Genomic DNA, 21,122 nt, shown 5'->3' on the forward strand with positions numbered 1-21,122 from the left:
CCAGGGTGATTCTGGAGGAAGGTGAGGCTAGGGGAGAGACTTGCCTGAGAGCCGCCAACTCAGCTATTCCATGCGTGGGGTGGTGGGTGAGGAGTCAGAGGCAGGAGCCAGGAACTGCCACAGGAGCATGAGGACTATTGGGGCCTGTAAAAGCCTGATCATCCCAGCACAAGGCAGACATGGAGAAAGAATTGGATTGTAGGAAGGGAGGAGAACTGAAAGAATAAAGCCTGTCTCACATCTGCTGTTAAACACACAGCAAGTTGAGGTTTATTCATTTTCCATTTCAAAAGCTAACCTAAAGCCCCAAACAATGGGGCGAAGCTCACCCTGCCCCGGCACCACTATCACCAGTGTTTTAGTTTTTTTGGTGGAGTCCTGACGACAGGCACAGAATTCACCTAATAAAGCTCCTGGGCTCAGCATGTTACCTTCCGCAGCTTGTGACCTCTGGCCTCTAGGTTACCACTGACTACCCATACTCTTAATTTCAAATTCAGAAACATCTACAGGGTTATTGTTGGACCCAACTGTGTTTCTACAGACAAGGGGTAAGACAAATTCTCTTCCAGCCCCAAATAAAAGGGAGGAGCACATTAAGATACTCCTGTGCTTACGTGGAACTGAAGGATAGAGGCTTGTCCCTGAGAGAGGGGCTGGGGCGCAGTCAAGGCCATGTGTGGCTATAGAGAGGCTGGCACAACAGGACTAGCGAATGGGTTCTGGTATCTGCAGGACGACCTGGCAGAGGCCTGTCTAGCCCCTGAGAATCCAGCACAGGCTCTTGAGCTGCCCAACTACCCCATACTGGAGCTTGCTCTAAGACACCACTGTCTTCTCAGGGGCCTCAGATAGCCCGTGGCAGGCCAGGTACAGCTGCAGCTGGTTCCTCAGACTCTGGATACACTTGGACTTCAGAACCATGATTTCATCCAACTGAGTGACAAAGTCTTCAAAATCCTGAGATAGGAAACAAAGGACAAATGGTGCTGTTGCTGGTCCTCTCCCAGATCTGCTTTTTTCTTGCAGGAAGATTTCAGAGCCCAGGCCCCTCCAGCTGGAAAACCTGCAAGATAGTCACTATGGCACAGGGTGGGGGCCCACTTCTCTGCATTTGAAACACTTTAGAGAGGTGCTTTTCAGGGTAGGGGTTATTTTCATAGAAGTACTTCTGGTCTGCATGTGGCTCACTGTTACTGTCACAGGAGGGGTCCCAACAAGCCAGTAGGAAGGCAGAATGGTGAAGGATAGAGGCTGGAAATACTTTAGCCTGAGAATAGGGAGTATAGTACTGTTATCCCACCTGTCCCTGCGCTCCCTCAAGCTACTCCAGAGGAGTGGCAAGAGAAGGCCCAAAGCTTCAACAATGGGTAGAGTGTGACAGCAGACCCTTACCCCACACCTAACCACAGCAAACAAAGTTGACCACCAAACTAGCTACAGGCTAATTCCCCAAAGCCCCTGAGTATCCAGCCAAGGCCACTTACATTAGGAGCCAGTTGGTTCATCAGGGTCTCCTCCTTGAAGCCCAGCTTGGCCATTTCATCCAGCTGTTCCTGGTGTGCTTGGATGACCACCTGCCTGGGAACACCACAGGGGATGCCGTGAGCCTCTGGGCTTGCCATCTCGCCTGGGCAGCTTTCTAGAACTGAGCCCCATCTCCAAGCCAGGAGCTGGCTTTGCTGAAAGTAATCAAGGCTTTGACCAGGACCAGCTCACCCCACCTCCTTCCCTCCTCACCTTTTCTTCTCTGGACTTGTCAAGGGAGTAGGGAATACCAGTGAGATGCTAGGAGTGAGAGGGTCTCTGGAGCTGTCCCCTAGCTCCCTAGAGCTCCCTACAGTTTCTTTGCAAAAAGGCTCAAGACTGTGCCAACTGTAGCTGTCATACTTGGCACAGGGTACAGCCTGCTGCCTAGGGGGGAGAGGGTCCATCCACTCTGGCAGGCCTGCTCCAGTATGTTTTATTCCTGCTGTTCATTTCAGATCCATCCAAACAGACCCCCTTGAGAAGCTGGACAAATCTTTCTCTAGTCAAACAGCTCTGACACAGCCAACCAGAACAGACAAAATGTTAAGCTGGGGTGGGACTAGGGGTGCCAAAGGGGTTCAAGTCACAGGAAGAAAATCCAACTTACTGTGCGTGCCCCAGGGTGGGCTGATGCAGCGTCCCGACAGTCTTGGGAGAGCAGCTGGGGACCAGGGGAGAGCCCGGCCTTGCTAAGCACTTTGGGGTTGGCCTGTGTTTGAGCCATACAATGTCTTCATCGTAGCAGGGCAACTTGATGGAGTCTGTGGACAAGTCCAGCTCTTGCCAACCGAGTCCTGCCAGAGGCTTTCTCTCCTGAGCCCAGGGCTGGTCAGCCACATCACTGCTTCCTGTTCGTGGGGGGAGTGTAGGCTCACAGTAGGGCCCTCCAGTATGTATGGTGGAGAAGGGCTTTCCTGGGAAATCCTGGGAGCTGTTCAGCTCTGTCTCCTCAGCATCGGCATCATACTGCTCACTAGCCACATTCTCCTGGGGGAAGACTGCAGTGTCTCTGCTCTGGTTGACCTCCCCCATGTCAGCCTCCCTGCTGGACAGCTTGTCGGGTGGGTGCTGACGGATGGGTGAAGGGGACAGAGCTGGAAGATCAGCACCAGGCTTGTTGTCAGGGGGAGATGACGACAGCCACAGGTGCCCACTTGCCAAAGACACTGGCAGAACTGCCTCTTGATCACCAGGTGACACTCTGTGGCACACAGCTGGCCTCCCTGTGCCTGCTGGACTGTGCGTAGCCCAATGCTGGGCTGGCTGATTCAAGGGAGGGGGGCCCTCATCATCTGGGTTCTCCAGGAGGGACACAGTGAGGGGAGCCATCAGTCCAGAAGCATATTCAGAGCACGTGTCTAATTCCTCTCTGGAGTCTTCTCCTTGGAAAGGGTTACTATTTTTCATTGTTTTGGTTGCCACATTTGGGCTGTCTTCGCTGACTTCTTTCAGAGGTGTGCTGACTGTGTCTCTTTGGTCTGGGGATCCAGGAACTGCAATGAGGGACAGTGATAAAGTGAAACCATCTTCCTTTAGGGACGGTGAGCTGCTCTCAGCCTGCCCGGGAATTTCACTTCTGAAGGCATTTTGTTTGAGATCAGAGGCTGAGCCACCGCCTCTCTTCTGGTTATATGCAAAGTCTACCTGTGAGCAGTAAGGCTTCTCTGCCAGGACATCTCTGGGAGAAGGCCCTGAGGAAGTAGAGTCCTCTTCTCTGCTGTAGTCTGAGGGCACCTTACCTGGGCTGTGGCTGTGATCAACTGCTGCTTTTCTGTGGCCCGTGGGATCCCTGGAGTACATCCAGCTCCCAGCTAGATCCTTCTCATCACCATCTAACCTGGGACTAAAAAAGAGACTCTGCCGCCTTTCAGCCACCTGCTCCTCAGGACCTTGTTCCCTCTGATGAAGGAAGAATGAGCCTTCGCTATTCTCCAGAGTGTTTCTGTGCTTTGTGGTCCTCTGACTGGAGACATGTGAAAAAGAATCTTCACTGAAATCACTGTCATCAAGGTCCTCAGCTTGGGCTCCATGACTCTCAGAATTAGAGTGCAAGGGAGGAGGGGTCTCATTCTGGGGCTGCCCCTCTAGGGGTCTGTACTGGCCTAAAAGCCTTTCCAGCGGTTGGTACTTTAACTTTTGTTGGAGGAGAGGTGGCTGCTGGAACTGCTGGTGATAAAAGCGCAAATGTTCCTCCCTCTCCTTCTGATGTGGAGGGATGTTTGTCCAAGCTTCAGAGGCAGGCCTGGCAAGTGTGCCCTCCTTGCCGCCCTGACTGTACTCTGCTAGGTGGTGCACGTTGCCAAAGGAGAGCCCAGCTCGTGACACGAGCTGCTTCTGCACTGGCTGCACAGTCTGTACTTTCTTGCACTTGTTGGTGAGCTTCCCAAGCACCAGGCCTTCTCCTGGGCCAGGGGCCCTGCTCCCCCACCCGAGGGCAGCTTTGTTGCCAATTTGATTTTTCTCAGAGCACAATGAAGCTGACTCTTCCTCCTTTTTTTTGGCTAAATGTCCAGACCGCATGGTTCCTCTGATGGGGCTAGTCTGCATGACGCACTCCTGAGGAGGACTCCCTCTGGAGCCACCCCTTTTACCAGGGACTTTAGGTACAGAAGCAAAAGGGATGTTGGGTGGGTGGCTGGCCAGAGGGTGGGCCTTCCCTCTGACGGAGCCAGGTGCCACTGTGAGTGACTGCTGAAGCCCCAGCTTGACCTTTTTGGGAGAACACTTGTCCCCTGTCAGGGCCACAGGGGAGCTCTGAATTCGTTTTGGAGAAGAGTTTCCAGATGTCCGGTTTCGGCTGGCAGCTGAAGTGCAACATTTGATGCCTTTCTTTAGTTCTTTGACCCTGTAAATAACCACTTTATGTTAAAGGTGATTTTTCATGTTCTTTTTTTTAAAGGTTCTATTTAGAATGCAATCTGATTTTTTAAAAGATTTTATTTACTTTTAGAGAGAGGGGAATGGAATGAGAAAGAGAGGGAGAGAAACAATGTGTGGTTGATTCTCATGTGGCCCCCACTGGGGATCTGGCCTGCAACCAAGGCATGTGCCCTGTCTGGGAATCGAACCAGCGACCCTTTGGATCACAGCCCGTGCTTAATCCACTTAGTTACACCAGCCAGGGAGTGTGATTTTTCATGTTCTAGAATTCCTTTTATACAGCTTTCAGAGAAAACAAAACTTAAAGAAAAGTATTACGAGGATTGGGAGGTTTTTTTTTAATCTAGGAGAGAATAAGAAATGGAGAGATTCTGCTTCAGCATGACGTGCTTCTTCCTTTGAACAGAAAAGGTCCATGTCTCCCCTGAGCCATACAAGCATGCACCCAACATTCCACAGAGTTCTGGAAGTCACCATGGTCCCATGTGAGGGACAGGCCAGAGGAGCTAGTGTCAGAACTGCACTATGTCCAAGGGAGGCAAAGATAGAAGCTAGGAAAACTCCTTGGCAAGTGCAATAGGGAAACTGAGACAGACAGCTGGACACACTGGCTGAGCAGTTTATGGTCAGGTGCAGATGGTCATCAGGACGGAAGGCCCAAGCCCCTTCCCTCAGTGTCCCTGAGTACCTGACAGGGGGCAAAACTGAGAAAACAAGGACCTCATCCCTAGGGTAACCTCTTTTCCCCTGGCCTTTGCTCCCTGGAAATAACATCTAGGCCTCAGTTTTGTTTCAGCTCTAGGCCCAGAAAGCCAAGCAAACCTCATGTAGGATCAGCTGCATTGAATAATGACCCCTTGCCCTGATGCCAATCAAAGACAACGCCCTGAGAGGACACACCCCCAAAGCTGATTCATACGCTATTGAGATCCTCTCCTGGGACCTCCCCTAAGCTCTCTACCCTTAAAAGTTTTTAGGGTGAAGGGCCCAGTGCCAGCTCTCCCTCCCTCTCCCTGTAGAATGCCCACACCTTTCCCCTCCCCTTCCATCTTCCCACAGACATGCATCTCCTAAACTCCGGGGTACCCCATGAGCCTTGTAAAGAGGGCAGCAATGGGCAGTGACAGTCTGGCCCAGGCAGAGCCCTGAACCTGTCTCCAAGGTCCCTCCCTTTTCTCTGACTTCTAGTGAGCTAAAGCAGGCCCATGAAGGCTCATTTCTTTTCTATGATTTTTCCAGGGAGCCAAGGCAGCCCGTTTAAGTCCTCCTGTTATTTCTTCCATGTTAAGCCTTTCCCTGTTTACTGTTCCAGCTCTAATAAGTGTACCCTCATAGTCACCTGCACTTGTGAAATCTTTCCTACACAAAGTCAAGAACCCACACACTACCAGCTGGCCCTAGGCAGATCCACAGTGGGACAGGTCCCCTTTCTGGTAACGCAAGCAGGGCCGACTCCATGATTCCTGAAGGTGGGCCAACTCAGGAGTTCACCCACTCACTGGTCCACAAACAGACCTCTTTACCCGAAAACCACCTACTTTCAGGCTTCTGAGAAAATGAGTTCCCTCAAACCTGCTGGGTACTTCAAGAAACAAAAGCCCTCTAGTAATAATCAGGCTTGTGCTAATACCATTAAGGGGAAAATGACCTATTTCCAGAGTTTCTCAACTTTAGCATGAGCAGCATTTGGGGCCAGGCAATTCCTTGCTGTGGGGGCTGTCCCGTGCCTTGTGGCATGTTTAACAGCATCCTTGGCCTCTACCCACCAGATGCTCCTAGCACTTCTCCCCAGCCATGGCAGTCAAGTGTCTCCAGACACTTCCAAATGTCCCCAGGGAGGCAAAATCACCCCACAGATAGAGAAACAGAATCCACTACAAAATTTTAGAGAACATACAAAAATCCAGTATTAGGTATCTGCTAGGATCAATTACCAAGATCGAAGTCTCTTAGTCTGTGATACTTAACACAAAAACACTATAAAAATTAGGAATTATAAAAGACATCAAGTAAAAATGTAACTCTCCAGTGGTTTGTAGATTCTGCATTAAAATCTCCTATGAGGGAGCAATACTTCTGCCTGGGATCTCCTGGAAAATGTCTTTTCCATTGTTTTGATTTTAATCTAGTTCTCAATGAGGGCTAAATGACCGCTTTGGTCATTTCCGAAAACCAAGATAGTAAACCTGACACTGAAACTTGATTTAAATCTTCCTTTTAGGTCTGAGAGGCAAGGCAGGCAGATAACACGGCTAAGTGAAGATATGTAGCAAGACACGACCTGTGTTCACAGATGGGCCTTTGCTTAGGTGTTGTAGCAGGGCAGGCATGCACGAAAGGGCTGAGAGGTGCCGCAGCAAGTCGAGACGGTTCCAAGTTACTTTCTGCTATTAAAACCTGAGCTATTTTAGTTTCATTAAGAGAAACACCAAGATTCCTGCTAGGAGTAATGGTAAATAATTCTGGAAACTTGAGTGCCAAAAGGAATCTTATAGGTAATTTTATCATTGATGTTAAATGCTTCCAATGTACTCTGCCTGTCACCCAAATCACTTCTGTCACTGAGCTCTTTTCTGACATACCTGTTAGGGGTCCAGCTGGAACTTTATTTTTGGACTATTTAGCAGCATTTTCCTAGTATGTGGAGAGATGAACATTTTAAATTAGAGAGGGGAAATTTTAAAATAAGCAATAAAATCATCCTCATCCTGTGAAGGCATAGATTGTCACCTAAAATTTAGTCAGGTCTCATTTAAGCACATAAAGCAAATAGATTTCATATTTATTTTCAATAATTTATCAGACTTTTTGAATGGGAGAGATTGTTTCTATTGTACTTTTCCTATTTTTTTAACCCAAATTATTTCAAAAAATTTCTCAATTGTACTCAAGACATCCCTAAGATAGTTATTTCCATCTTCCATACTGAGCAGTGAGAGGAATGTCTTGTTCTCTGCTCCTAATGAGTAGTTCAAGCAATTGATATGATGTCTGTGATTTGGGGACTGGATGGAGTTATGAAACAAGACCGGCTTAGAGTTAATAGCTGCTGAAGCTGAGTCATATTTATACAGGGGAAAAGAACTTCAAGCCAAAGTGGTTTTTTGGAAATAATTTTGGATCCTTGCACATCTTCTATCTGATCTTGGTTCATGGAATGCTAATGTGTTGACATTAGGAAACCATGTAATAAAGAAGCCTCCTTTAGGAAATTTACTTGGGGAACCTATTAATATTACTATTGTTAAAGTTAACATATATGGAATTCTCACTATATGCTGGGCATGGTGCTAAGCTCTTCATGCATATTACCACATTGGTTCCACATAACTGTTATCTGAGGTAAGTGCTATTATTATCCCCTTTTGGCTATGGAAACTGAACCTCAGAGAAGTTGGAAACCTGTCTGAGGTCACTCAGCTAGCTAGCGACAGAAGCAGGGTATTGGCTTAGAGTCTGCCCCCAGAGCCCACTCTTGGATCCACTGTGTAAACGACCTCTCCTGTTTAAATGTGGTAAGGTGCACAGAGGGCCTCACTCAAGCTCTGACATCCAGGAGGTGCTCCTCCTTTCATTCAAAATATTTATTGTGCATCTACAGCGGAGAAAAAGAGAGACAAGGCTCCTGTTCTCGTGGAACTTAAATGATAGCTTGTCTTTTTGGTGAGTTTCATAAAATGCCACAGATACTAAGGATTCTTCAACAGTAATTAAAAAGTAGGTTTCCTTCAAATAGGCTGTTAACCTCGGAGACAGCTTCTGGAAGACTAAAGAGAAGGGTGTAAGACAGGACCAGGCAGCAAAGCAGCAAGAGGAAAGGATGGTAATGGAAGCATTTTCACCCCGAACAGGAAACACATGTGACCACAGCGTAAGAGGTACAAGCTCTGTCAACAACTCCCAGTGGGTCCCTTTCAAGCTCTTGCCTTTCTCTCGGCCTGTTTATCCTTCTGTAACATGTCTGGGTTGGCCTTTTCTACTTGCTTCTGCCTTGACAAATAATATGTATTCTATCCCTTACAACCAGGGCTAAGGTTAGTGGGATGACTCCACTCCAGAGAAATATTTCATCTCCTATTAGCCATTTACAAGCTACTGATGGAGCTGTCTCCTGAAAAAGGGAATGTGTCACCTTGCTCTTGTCACATTCACAGTTGCAAAATACCAGGGCCTACCAAGTCACATTTTTCAAATGACCAGTTGCACAAAACCCTGGTGGCATGATCACTTCCTCAAGAACAGGCTTGTAGAGTTCAAGGTCAGATCCCTGTGTATGTGTGTCACACAGACAGACAGACACACACACGACCTGCCACACTTAGGAGGGACTCACCGGTCAGCATAGCGCAAGGTATTCAGAGTGTGTTCAGTGGCCACGTGGCTTGGTGAGATGTTGGCGATCATGCAGGTTTTGGCATTGCCAATGAAAGAGTCTTTCAGGACCTATCCAAAACAAAAGGCGGGCCAATGAAGTCAACTAACAAAGGGCATATTGACTACTTATTGTGTGCAAGACACTGGGCCATAGTTCCCCTGACTACAAAAAGGCAATTCACAAAAGAAGAAACAAATAATCAATAAATACAAAAAAAAAAAACCCACCCCAAAACAAAACAGTACTCACTTCACCATTAATTAAAGAAATGCAAACAAACCACTAAAAAAAAACTAATACTTTTTTCACCTACAAGATTAAGAAAGATTCATGATATCCTGCTAAACTGCCCAAATACTGTGTACCATGAACTGGTATGAGCTTTTGGGAGGGAAGTTTGGCAATATGTATCAAAATGTAAAAAATGTACACACTATTGGTTTGGTAAATCCACGGATCCATAAATGGAACAAACTAGGTAATTATAAATGGAATACAATACAACCATTCAAAATAAGTATGTATATCTGTACTTACATACATGGAAAGATCTAAAACTATCGTAGAGTTAGTTGCATAACTCTATATGTGGATCTTCATGTGGATATAGGGCAGACAGATCCCTGGAAAGATGTTCACCAAAACGTAGCAGTGGTTGCCACTGGGAGGTGGGATTTTCAGGTACCTTTCCCCAACTTCTTTGTACTCGTATGTACTGTTTGAATTATCATTATTATTTTCATTAAATAGAAACACATTTTCTGGGATGAGGAACTTGTTTTAAAAAAATAATAGAGCAAATGTCAGAATCAGGACTAATTATGTATAAGGACGGTTTCATAGATTCCTGGCTGAGATCATGTTCGAAAAGACACAATCTAACCCATGTATCACCAATTCTGCCTAGTAAGGAGCTATGTCATTATAGGTTCTACCCCAGCCTCTGTGGAGTCGCGGGTCTGGCTGCACAGAGAGAAAACTTCTCCCGGAACACAAAGATCTTCGCCTAGACCACCCTCTACCTAGTCTGTCCTCCACTGTGCACAGCACTTGGTGAAGAAAGGAACCAGGACACCCATAACTCTTCACAGCTCATTGAGCCTAGGCAGACCCCTCTATGGGCCATCTTCTGCAGCCATTACAGAGGCTGACTTATTGGTATTTTCTGTTTATAAATCTTAAGTACATTTTCCATGACAAGAAAATAAAAAATCACCTACAGTTCTACCACTCAATCCAGTTAACAAAAGCATAATTTTTCTGTGTAGTTTTTCTCATTTCATATTTTTAAACTAGAGGTTTTGGTTGTCTCTTCTATCAGTACATATCAAAAATCTATCATTCTTTTTAGCTGCAGCCATTATTTCCTGCACTGAAACACTGGTCCAAGCCTTACAGCTAAGAAAGTACCAAGTACAGCTACACCATACCCCCTCCAAAGGCTCAGAGACTCCCCTGATCCAGCAAGGTTTCTTTACATCAGAAATAAGCAAAAAGCTATTAGGTGATAACTAGAAGAGCATTACTGCCCCCATGGGAGCCCGGCTGCCTCATACTGCAAGTTTCCCTGCATGAAGATGCCCCGCTGGCCCCCTAGACTGGGAGCTTCTAAAAGGAACATGATTTTCCTCCACCCCCACCCCCACCTGCGGCGTGGCATCATGCCTTGCTACAAGTGAATGCTCTGCTGAACAAACACGTGAATGGAAAAGGGAACAAATGAGAATCGGAACAAACTCCAAGCTCACATTTAACGTTACCTGAGTTAATTTGCTTTGCCGGAAGGGAGTATGGGTGTGTTCCTGATCCAATGCCCGGATACATTCCTTCAGCTGCAAACAACGAGCACATCAAATGTCATATGCAACAAGAGAGTAACAGAAGAGATTTTTCTTTTTTCAAAAGAAAGTCCAAAAAGAAGTCAAATGTCCTGGTAGTTTTCTGTTCCACAAGAAAACATCAAGCCAGCCCTGGCCAGGTGGCTCAGCTGGTTGGAGTGTTGTCTCTGTACACCAAAAGGCTGTGGGTTTGATTTCTGGGCAGGGCAGATATCTAGGTTGTGAGGCAACCAATCAATGTTTCTCTCTCACACAGATGTTTCTCTCTCTCTCTTCTTCTCTCTCTAAAATCAATGAAAACATGTCCTTGGGTGAGGAATGAAAAATAAGAAAAATAACGTGGCTGGCGTAGCTCAGTGGATTGAGCACGAGCTGGGAACCAAAGTGTCCCAGGTTCGATTCCCAGCCAGGGTACATTCCTGGGTTGCAGGCCATAACCCCCAGCAACCGCACATTGATGTTTCTCTCTCTCTATCTCTATCTCCCTCCCTTCCCTCTCTAAAATTAAAAAAAAAAAAAAGAAAAATAAGAAAAATAAAGCTGGACTGTGAAACATCATCTTGTGCTAGCTATGCTACATAAGGGCCCCCGACTTAGAAGCCGTGACTCGCCCTGATAGTGTGGAACAGACAAACTCAAGCACTTGCCCACAGGTCTCAAGCCTAAGCCTATAGAGTAACAGTTCTGGCTTGCAAGCTGCTTTTCTCTCCTCACACTCTTCCCAACTACAGAAGCATTTAAAGTAGAAAAAGTATCTGAACCACTCCTCTCATTTTCCCACTCACACATGCACACCTATAATTGTAGATTCAAGTGTAGGTTAAGATATAAGTTGCCTGAGACTTCTGGTCAAGATGGAGGCATAGGTAAACACGGCTCGCCTTCTCACACAGCCACATCAGAATTACAACTAAACTACAGATCAATCATCACTCAGAACCATCAGAAATCAAGTTGAATGGAAGTCTGACAACTATGGAACTAAAGACACCACATCCATCTAGACTGGTAGAAGACATGGAGACATGAAATGGGCTGGTCTCTTACCTTTGTGTGGTGGATAAAAATTCGGGAGGGATACCTTGGGAGTGAGGGACCCAGACCCACACCAGGCCCTCCAGCCCAGGGTTCCAGTGCCAGGAAGATAAGTCCCATAACTTATGGCTATAAAAACCAATGGGTTTGAGTCAGGGATAGAAACTACTGTTTACCCAAGCAGTTTCTCTTAAAGGGCCCTCACACAGACTTACTCAAAGACTCACTTCCTCTGACCTCCAGCACTGGGGTAGCAGCTTGAAAAGCACCAGTGGCATATGGGAAGGAACTGAAGTGACTGACATCAGGGTGAGAGCTGGGGGACAGCTTTCTTCCAGAAAGAAAGGCAGGCAGAGGCCATTGTTCCCTTTTTGAGCCCTCCCTGCCCCCTGCACATAGCCACAGAGCCAGCAGGACGGGGCCATATCTAAGACCCCATCAACCTTGCTCACATGGTTTGCTCCACCCTGGTGAACGCCTGCCATTCCACCCCACCCAACTTATTGTCCACCCAAGCTGTTAACAGTGGCTTTTCCACATGAATGGCTGGTCTCGGCTTCACATCTTCCTAAATCCTCTCAAACAAGCAACAGCCAGCCTCAGCCAGCCTCAGCAAGCCCCTGGACCCTGCTCTGGCTAAGAAGCCCCAGGCCCGGCACTAGCATCAGCCAGATCTGGATCACAGTTTGGCTTCGTCTGGGAACCACAAAGCCCCGCACAAGTAGCTGTTATCTGCAGGTTGCTTTGTAGCTCATGCTGGGAGGCCCCAGGTGGAACACAGATTGTGGCTGATCCTGGCCTACACCACCCAGGAAACCCCAGGGCCTACGCACCCAGTGAACAGCTACAGATCATGTCGGAACACCACCACCCTGCCCCTGCACAGCTGATCCTCCACAGGCGGATGAAAGTTGCTGGTTAGTGGTCACAGCCAGTCCTTGCAGCTGACTGGCCGGGGTGAATCCCTCCCATTGACCTGCCAACAGCAATCAAGGCCCAACTACAAGAGGAGGATGTACTCAGCCCACATGGAGGGCACACATTGAGTACCCAGCTTGGGTGATAGGGAAGGCTGTGCACATAAACCCTACAGGACACCTACTACATTAGGCCACACTACCAAGACACGGAGTCATAGCAACTCTACCTAATACACACAAATAAACACAAGGAGGCTGCCAAAATGAGGACACAGGGAAATAGGGCCCAAATGAAAGAACAGATCAAAACTCCAGAAAAAGAATTAAACAAAATGGAGATGAGCAATCTATCAGAAGCCGTATTCAAAACTCTGGTTATAAGGATGCTCAAGGAACTTAGTGAGGACCTCCACAGCATAAAAAAGACCTAGGCAGAAATGAAGGATTCACTAATGAAAATAAAGAATGATTTACAGGGAATGAACAGTAGAATGGATGAAGCCAAGAATCAAAGCAATGATATGGAACATAAAGGAAAAAACAACCAATCAGAACAAGAAGAAGAAAAAAAGAATCCCCAAAAACAAGGATAGTGGGAAGGGCCTCTGGGATAACTTCAAATGGACCAACATTCGCCAGAAGGAGAAGAGAAAGAGCAAGAAATTGGAAATCTATTTGAAAAAATAATGAAAGAAAACTTCCTTAATTTGCTAAAGGAAATAGACATACAAGTCCAGGAAGCACAAAGAGTCCCAAACAAGAGATGCAAAGAGGTCCACTCCAAGAATTAAAATGCCAAAACTTAATGATAAAAAGAGAATCTTAAAAGCAGCAAGAGAAAAGCAGATAGTTACCTACAAAGGAGTTCCCATAAGGCTGTCAGCTGATTTCTCAAAAGAAACTTTGCAGGCTAGAAGGGACTGGCAAGAAATATTCAGGGAAAAGGTACATGGAAGAAGAAGACCCATAATTAGTAGGCATAAAATAGACAGGGAGAGATAAAAAAAAGGTGTAAGAAACAGAGGACTCATATGTACATATGTATGACCTATAGACATGAACTAAGAGTGGAGGAATGCTGGAGGGTTGTGGTGGGCAGGACAGAAGAGAGATAAAAGGAGAGAAATTGGGAAAACTGTAATAGCATAATCAATAAAAAATACTTAAAAAAAAGAAATATTCAAAGTCATGAAAAGCAGGGGCCTGCAGCCAAGAATGTTCTACCCAGCAAAGCTATCATTTAAAGCAAAGGGCAGATAAAGAGCTTCTCAGATAAGAAAAATCTAAAGGAGTTCATCATCACCAAACCATTATTATATGAAATGTTAAAAGTACTTATTTGAGAAAAATATCAAAATTATGAACAATTAAATGATAATAAACACATACTTATCAACAATTGAATCTAAAAAACAAACTAAGCAAACAAAAAGAACAGAAACAGAATCATGGATACAGAGAGCATTTTGATGGTTGCCAGATGGGTGAGGGGTTTTGGGGAATGGGTGAAGAGGTGAGGGGATTAAGAAGTGCAAATTATTGCAGGAACAAGTATAAGGGACACATGGACAATAACAGGGGAGGGATGGAAATGGGAGGGAGATGGGAAGGGCTGGGGGGATGGGCTGGGGTGGGGGAAAAGGCAGAAAACTGTACTTGAACAACAATTAAAAAAAAGTGCAAATTAGTAGTCACAGACAGCCATCGGGATGTACAGTACAGCATAGGAAATGAGGAGTAGCCAAAGAACTTTTACGCATAACCCATGGACATAAACAAAGGGGTGGGAATTGCCTGAGTGAAGTGGGGAGTGATGGAGGGGCAAAGAAGGAAAACTGGGACATCCGTAACAGCATAATCAAGAAAATATAATTTAAAAGAAAGAAAAGATACAAGTTGTCTGAATGGGGCAGAGAATGAGTCAGAACTGGGAAGGAACTGAGAATCACTTAGGCTTACCTCTTCATTTTAAAAAAGCAGGGGATGCGGCCCAAAGATAAGAACATGTCACTTGCTCCAATGGCACAGCCATTGAAGAAATGCTCACAGGACATCACTAGTGCCAACAGAGACCTATATATGCAAACCTCCAGGAGCAGGACAATATGAGGGAGGAGAGATCTATTTCTGAGTCATGCATTTAGGCTAAAAGGCAGTAAATGAAAAGTAAGGGAGGAAAGAGAATGGAAGGAATCCTTTGGAAGTGTCAATGCTAGGAATTCACCAAGAGCAGGTATGTAGCTGAGGGTTTGCTGTGGCTGTTCTTGACTGCAACCACAGATGCCTGCAGCTAACCCCTCTCTGAGAAGCTGCAGGGTATAAGAAGGTACAGAGGAATTTTAATTTCCTCTTTTATTTCAAATCATTCCAATATCCCCAAACTTCAGCACTGAAAACATTCTCCAGAATGAACAGGTAACCAAAACATGACACTGAGTTCTAACTACCCCTTGCATATTCAAGTCTAAGTGTGGCCATCAATTCCCATGAGGCCTTGGGAAATGGAAAGTAGACTTGACTAAACACTAGAATATCCAAGTAAGATACACAGGAAAGAAACAAGGGGCACCTTTGTGTACCTTACAGAGTATAAGATTTTGATTCTATTATAAATGGTTTGTTCCTAGGCCCCTTTACTTGCTATTTTGCCCACATGAGATAGGTATAGTCAAGCCCCAAAGGGTTGTAAGACTTCATAGGTACTCCTTCCCAGGTTTCATAGCTGATTCCTGGACCATAGTTTTAAATATGAGAATCACTGATTTCTAGCTAGAGGCTGTGGACCCTTGGCCAATTCACTCAACCCATCTGAGCCTCAGAGTGCTGAACGATAAAGTGGGGACAAGAGAACTTGATTAACTTATTTCACAGAGTTGTTGTGAAGGCTAAACTGATCAGCATGTAGTAAGTGTTCAAAATGGATTGGTTCTGAGGTTGCCTGGAGAAATGGTTGACTTCAGGGTTAGGGCTGGGAAAGTACAAGATGAGAGTATGACGTCTTGTAGCACAAAAAACAGCAGGGTGCTCAAAAAATGAAGGGGCATGTCAAAAGGACACAGAAGCCAATTTGACCCTGGCTGGTATGGCTAAGTGGATTGCATGCTGGCCTGCGAACCAAAGAAAGCATTGCCGGCTCCAGTCAGAGCACATGCCTGGGTTGTGGGCCAGGTCCCCATGAGGGGGCATGTGAGAGGCAACCACACATTGATGTTTCACTCCCTCTCTTTTGCCGTTCCTTTCCCTCCCTAAAAATAAATAAATAAAATCTTTTTTTTTTTTAAAGAAGCCAGTTTGAAAGAGCTTCCAATAGCCAAATCTGAGACAAAGTGAGCAACAAAATAAATAATGATAAACATGGATTATACTCTAGTAATAAAAGAAATATCCATTTACTGTTGTATATAAATAATCTAATAAATAAATAAATTGGAAAAAAAGGACAGCTCTTTCTTACAGCAGAATTCCAACTAATAAATATAGAAAGAATAACAGGAATAGAAATTCCAATCAAGTAAACACCAGAGTAAATGCTGCAGGTGAGATTCATCAATGGATGCGAAAATTAGGCATCCATTGACGTAGACAGGATATGTGCATAGTTCCAAAGTATCTTCCCCATAAGATACTTATTAATTACAAAGGAAAAAATAGTACTCTTACAGTGGAGAAACCTAGTATAAACCACTGTAACTAGGTTATCAAGGTTAACATCACCAGTAATAAGACATTGACTTCATACAATACATATTATGATACACTGAGAAGGATACAACTTCAGTGGTATTCTCATTAAAAATTCATTACCTCAATCTAATAATGAAAAAACATCAGACAAACACAAATTCACAAACTCCTGCAAAATAATTGGCCAGCATTCTACAAAGGTTTAAGACTGTGAATGCCAAAAACTGAGGAGCCTACAGAGACATGACGACTAAATGTAATATATATAGAATCCTGGACCTGCAAAAGGACATTGGTGAGAGTACTGGTGAAATTCAAACAAGGTCCGTAGATTAGTTAACAGCATTACGTTAATGTTAATTTCCTGATTTAGGATCGTTTTACCATGTTGTATAAGATGCTAGCATTAGGGAAGCTGATGAAGAAATAGTATGTATTAATTTTTGCAACTTTTTTCTGTAAATCTAAAACTATTTGAACATTAAAAGAAGGCCAGTGGATTGAGCACTGGCCTGAGAACCAACGGGTCACCAGTTCGATTCCCAGTCAGGGGCACATGCTTGGGTTGCCGACTAAATCCCAAGTTGGGAGTGCATGAGAGGAAACCACACATTGATGTTTCTCTCCTTCTCTTTTTCCCTCCCTTCCCCTCTCTCTAAACAAATAATAAGTAAAAAAAATCTTTAAAAAAGAGAGAGAGAGAAGAACTTATATGTAATAAAAGAGACATATCAACCAAAAGCAATCCAAGGATCTTATTTGCACTTGATTTGAACAAAACAACCTTTAAAAGACATTTATAGAACTAGAGAAACTATAATACTTAATGGATAACAGATAACATTAAGTAATTATTTATGTATGATAATGGTATAATTATATTAAGAATAAGAGTCTTATCACAAAATGACATATTTGTGGAAGAAACAACATGATGATGGGACTTGCTTTAAAATAATCCAACTAGGGCCCTGGCTGGTGTGGCTCAGTGGACTGAGTGCCAGCCTGTGAACCAAAGGGTCACTGGTTCTATTCCCAGTCAGGGCACATGCCTGGGTTGCGGGCCAGTCCCCAGTGTGGGGAACGGGAGAGGCAACCACACATTGATGTTTCTCTTCCTCTCTTCTTCCCTTCCTCCCCCTCTAAAAATCAATAAATAAAATCTTAAAAAAAATAATCCAACTAGGGAAAGGAAAGTACTGGTCAGTTTTTTCATATGTTGAAGCTGGGTGACTAGTGTTTGGGAGATCATTATACTATTTGTTCTAGTTTTGTATATTTGAAAAATTAATACAATTTTAAAACTTGATGAAAGGGAAAAAGCTTATCTACGTTAGCCATTCAACAATTTCATACATAATTCTCTGTTTCTAAGTGGCAAGGATTTACCACAGGGCAAAAAGACAGGGAGGGAAGGGAAGGGTTGTCTAGAATTGTTGAGAATCTGATTGGCAGCCTCCATCCCATCCCTGGAATTCACTGCCAGATAAGAGTATGCCTTTTTGTTGATTCCATCCCACCCGCACCCACTCTGCCTGCATGTCTCAAGGGGCAAAATCTCTCAAGAAGGATTTTTTTGATTAAAGCTTTCAAACAACTTACAGCCAGAAGACTCTGGTTAATTTCTGCGCCTTCCATCTTTGTCTGTCTATCTGAGTCTCTGGCATCTGCTGCTCTTTCACTGCCAGCCAAGTCAATGAAAGAGATCCTAGAGAAAAGACACAGCAGGGATGACTTCTTTGGGGCTTCGGTTTATTTTTACATCAGTCAGCATTTTGTGACAGCCAGAAGAAATTAACACTGGCCTGTATTCGGGGAAAAAAGACACTACTGTCAGCTTTCCAAAAGTATTACAAGATTCTGATCTGTCTGCTGCTGCTGGCACTGTTCAACCAGACACTTTCATTGGTTTTAATCATTTGTGAGAAAGTATGACTGAAATTAATAAAACATTCTTCCCATAAGGCTAAATGATCACACTGTAAATCACTTAGAGGACCACTTAGATAATTAAAAAGAAACTTTGTTCACTGCTTTCCAGAAAGAAAGAAAGAAAGAATGAGAAAGAAAGAACACGAGAATGAAAGAAAGAAAGAGAGAAAGGAAGAAAGAGAAGAGAGAGAGAAAGGGAGAGAGAGAGGGAGAAAGAAAGACAAAGAAGAAAGGAAGACAAAGACTCATTACTCAGAAGTGAGATAGGCTCATCCATCAGTGTGGCAGAGTTTGCTAAGATAGCACCAGAGAAGCAATGAATGTACCCAATTGTCTTATGGCTTCTTTTAAGAAGGATGGATTAATTTTCCCTTTTTTTGGCCTGTAAGCTCTCTGAGATGCATTCTCTGCTATTCCTCTGCTGATACCATGTTTCACGTTAGAAGCGATCGATATTCCTTTTAATAACTCAGGGTTGACCAACAATAGGCCATTACTTCATGGTTAATCAACTGATGGCACTTTAATACAATGATTTATTTCAGGGCTAACAACTCTACTCTGTATCCCTAAATAAAGAACTCCATGGTGGCAGAGTGTCCTGTTGTTGATAACACATATTTCAAAGTCACATTAGGGAAATGCAGACAATGCAATTCCTTAAATATTTCCAGCTCACCTGCCAAATGTCCTCTTGGCTGAATCTTTGATCTGAATTTGGATGATGGCATGGGAGCGGGAAGAGTCTGCATTAACTCCAGTGGCCCCGGTGCTGCGCTCCTTGCTGCCCTTCAGAATCACCTGAAAAATAAAATCTATAGCGTGACATCCCCAAGGAGTAAACAAAGCCATCTGACTCCTAAGAATGGGCTGAATGCAACAAGACCAGACATGTAACTTTGTCAGTACACTGCAGGTTTTCCCCTTCATGTTAAAAGCTGCCTAAACACTAAATCATACAAAGTACCCAACAGCAATAAAAACAACAGGGAATACTAACCTTGAGGGAGAATATTCTATAGTTCAAAAGCTAATGTACTTCTTGATCTCATATATGTTTTAAAAATATCTTTGATAGATTTAGCCTGACAAAAATCCCTAGAGCATAACTTAGCTCCAAAGCAAGGTCTCATAATACCCATCTATCTTAGTAATTGAAGCAAAGGGTAGAAATGTGCATCACAGAATAACTGATCACATCCACCTGTTCCACCAGGATGCAGTCATAAAGGGGTCAGGCCTGATGTGTGGGAACATGCAAGTGATGAGTTATTGTAATTGCCATGAGCCCTTGATTTCCCTTGAGAGCAATGTCCCTCCAAACAGGAATAAAGACAAACCTGGGACCCTCTGGCCTCAGGGAATAGGAAAGAGGAAGTAAAACTCAGGATTGGCCTCTAGCCACTGAAAACCCAGCTATATATGAGCACGTTGCCCTGATTTTGGATAGGGGAAGGAGTATTAATTTCTGAGAACCAAAATGGTGAAAAACTTTAAATATATTATTTGAGCCCTGGCTGGTGTGGCTCAGTGGACTGAGTGTCAGCCTGTAAATTGAAGGGTCACCAGTTCAATTCCCAGTCAGGGCACATGCCTGGGTTGCAGGCTGGGTCCCTGGGGAGGAGAATGTGAGAGGCAACCACACATTGATGTTTCTCTCCCTCTTTTTCTCCTTCCCTTCCCCTCTTTCTAAAAATGAATAAAATATTTTTTAAAATAAATAAGTAAATAATAAATATATCATTTGATAGAATCCTCACAACAGCCTCATGCGAGGTGAGTATGACCATCATGTGCAGTTTACAGCTGAGGAATAGCTCAGAGGTGATTTCCTCACCAACAGCTGCTGTGCGGCAGAATCGAGTTCCACATCCAGTACATATGACTGCAAAACCCAAGTGCTTTCTACTACACTGTGCAGCATTGGTGATAAATTTGTTTATATTGCAGTAAATTAAGGGACTGAAAGTCCTATCTCATTTTCCTCCATCTCTCATAATTTTAACTTCTATCGTATTGAACATAGCTAGTTTGCAAATTAAGAGTCTATAAGTTGAGAGTCAAACTCCCACAATAAGCCACAAACATCTTAACAAGCAGGGGCTTATGCTTTTAAAATTTTTAACTAGTAAGTTCCTCCATGGTCTGAGGAATAGTTGTGTTTCTAAATATTAATTATATGTGAATTAAAAATTGTATTCTAGAAGAAATTTAGAGTCATACTGTGAATGAACTAATTTTGTAAATAGCTTGCTAAAAGTGGGACTAGCTGATAATTCCTTCTGTAACGAGAAGAACATGTTAATTTATAAAACTTGATTATCAACTGCATGGATAGCATGTTGCTGCTAATCAGGAAAATTAGAGCAATAATCCCTTATACTGAGTATGGCAAGTGTCAAGAAAAGTACTGCTAAATAAGCTTGGATGCTGGCAATGTCACTTAAGGCCATATATGTGACTGAAGCATCCATGCTATTTTTTTTTTCAAGTGTGTATCTCAGGGAAGAGATTTTTAATTTTTTTTAAAGATTTTATTTAATTTTTAGAGAAAGGGGAAGGGAGGGAAAAAGAGAAAAAGAGAGAGAAACATCAATGTGTGGTTGCCTTTCACACACCCTCTACTGGGGACCTGGCCTGCAACCCAGGCATGTGCCCTGACTGGGAATTGAGCCGGCGACCCTTTGGTTCGCAGGCCAGCTCTCAACCCACTGAGCCACACCAGCCAGAGCTTGAAGCCTCCACTTTAAATGCACTTCCTCATTCTAGCCTCTCCCTATCACTCTGACTTCATGCTTACATATATGGTAACAATGCAATAATAATGGAACATTTTAGATTTACATTGTTCTTTTTATCAAACTTTTTATTATAAAATTAAGACATACTTCCTGTGGAAAACTTGGAAAATACAAATAAAGGAATGAA

At 44.1% G+C, this 21,122-nt stretch overlaps 1 protein-coding gene across 1 annotated transcript in view; it reads right to left on the reverse strand.

Moving 5' to 3' along the window:
• Nucleotides 1-249: 249 nt before the first annotated feature.
• KIF24 (kinesin family member 24) overlaps nucleotides 250-21,122 on the reverse strand; it is a 78,644-nt gene continuing 57,771 nt past the window's right edge. The window contains exons 7-13 of the mRNA XM_045840509.1: nucleotides 18,874-18,995; nucleotides 17,865-17,970; nucleotides 10,546-10,617; nucleotides 8,744-8,853; nucleotides 2,138-4,375; nucleotides 1,488-1,581; nucleotides 250-960 (exon numbers count right to left, since the gene is read on the reverse strand). Coding sequence (XP_045696465.1) covers nucleotides 820-960; nucleotides 1,488-1,581; nucleotides 2,138-4,375; nucleotides 8,744-8,853; nucleotides 10,546-10,617; nucleotides 17,865-17,970; nucleotides 18,874-18,995 — 2,883 coding nt within the window. The 3' untranslated portion in view covers nucleotides 250-819. The remainder of the gene's footprint in view (nucleotides 961-1,487; nucleotides 1,582-2,137; nucleotides 4,376-8,743; nucleotides 8,854-10,545; nucleotides 10,618-17,864; nucleotides 17,971-18,873; nucleotides 18,996-21,122) is intronic.

The sequence above is a fragment of the Phyllostomus hastatus genome, unplaced genomic scaffold (assembly GCF_019186645.2).
Source record: "Phyllostomus hastatus isolate PE091 unplaced genomic scaffold, TTU_PhHast_1.1 phas_contig_34, whole genome shotgun sequence".
Lineage (NCBI taxonomy): Eukaryota > Metazoa > Chordata > Mammalia > Chiroptera > Phyllostomidae > Phyllostomus > Phyllostomus hastatus.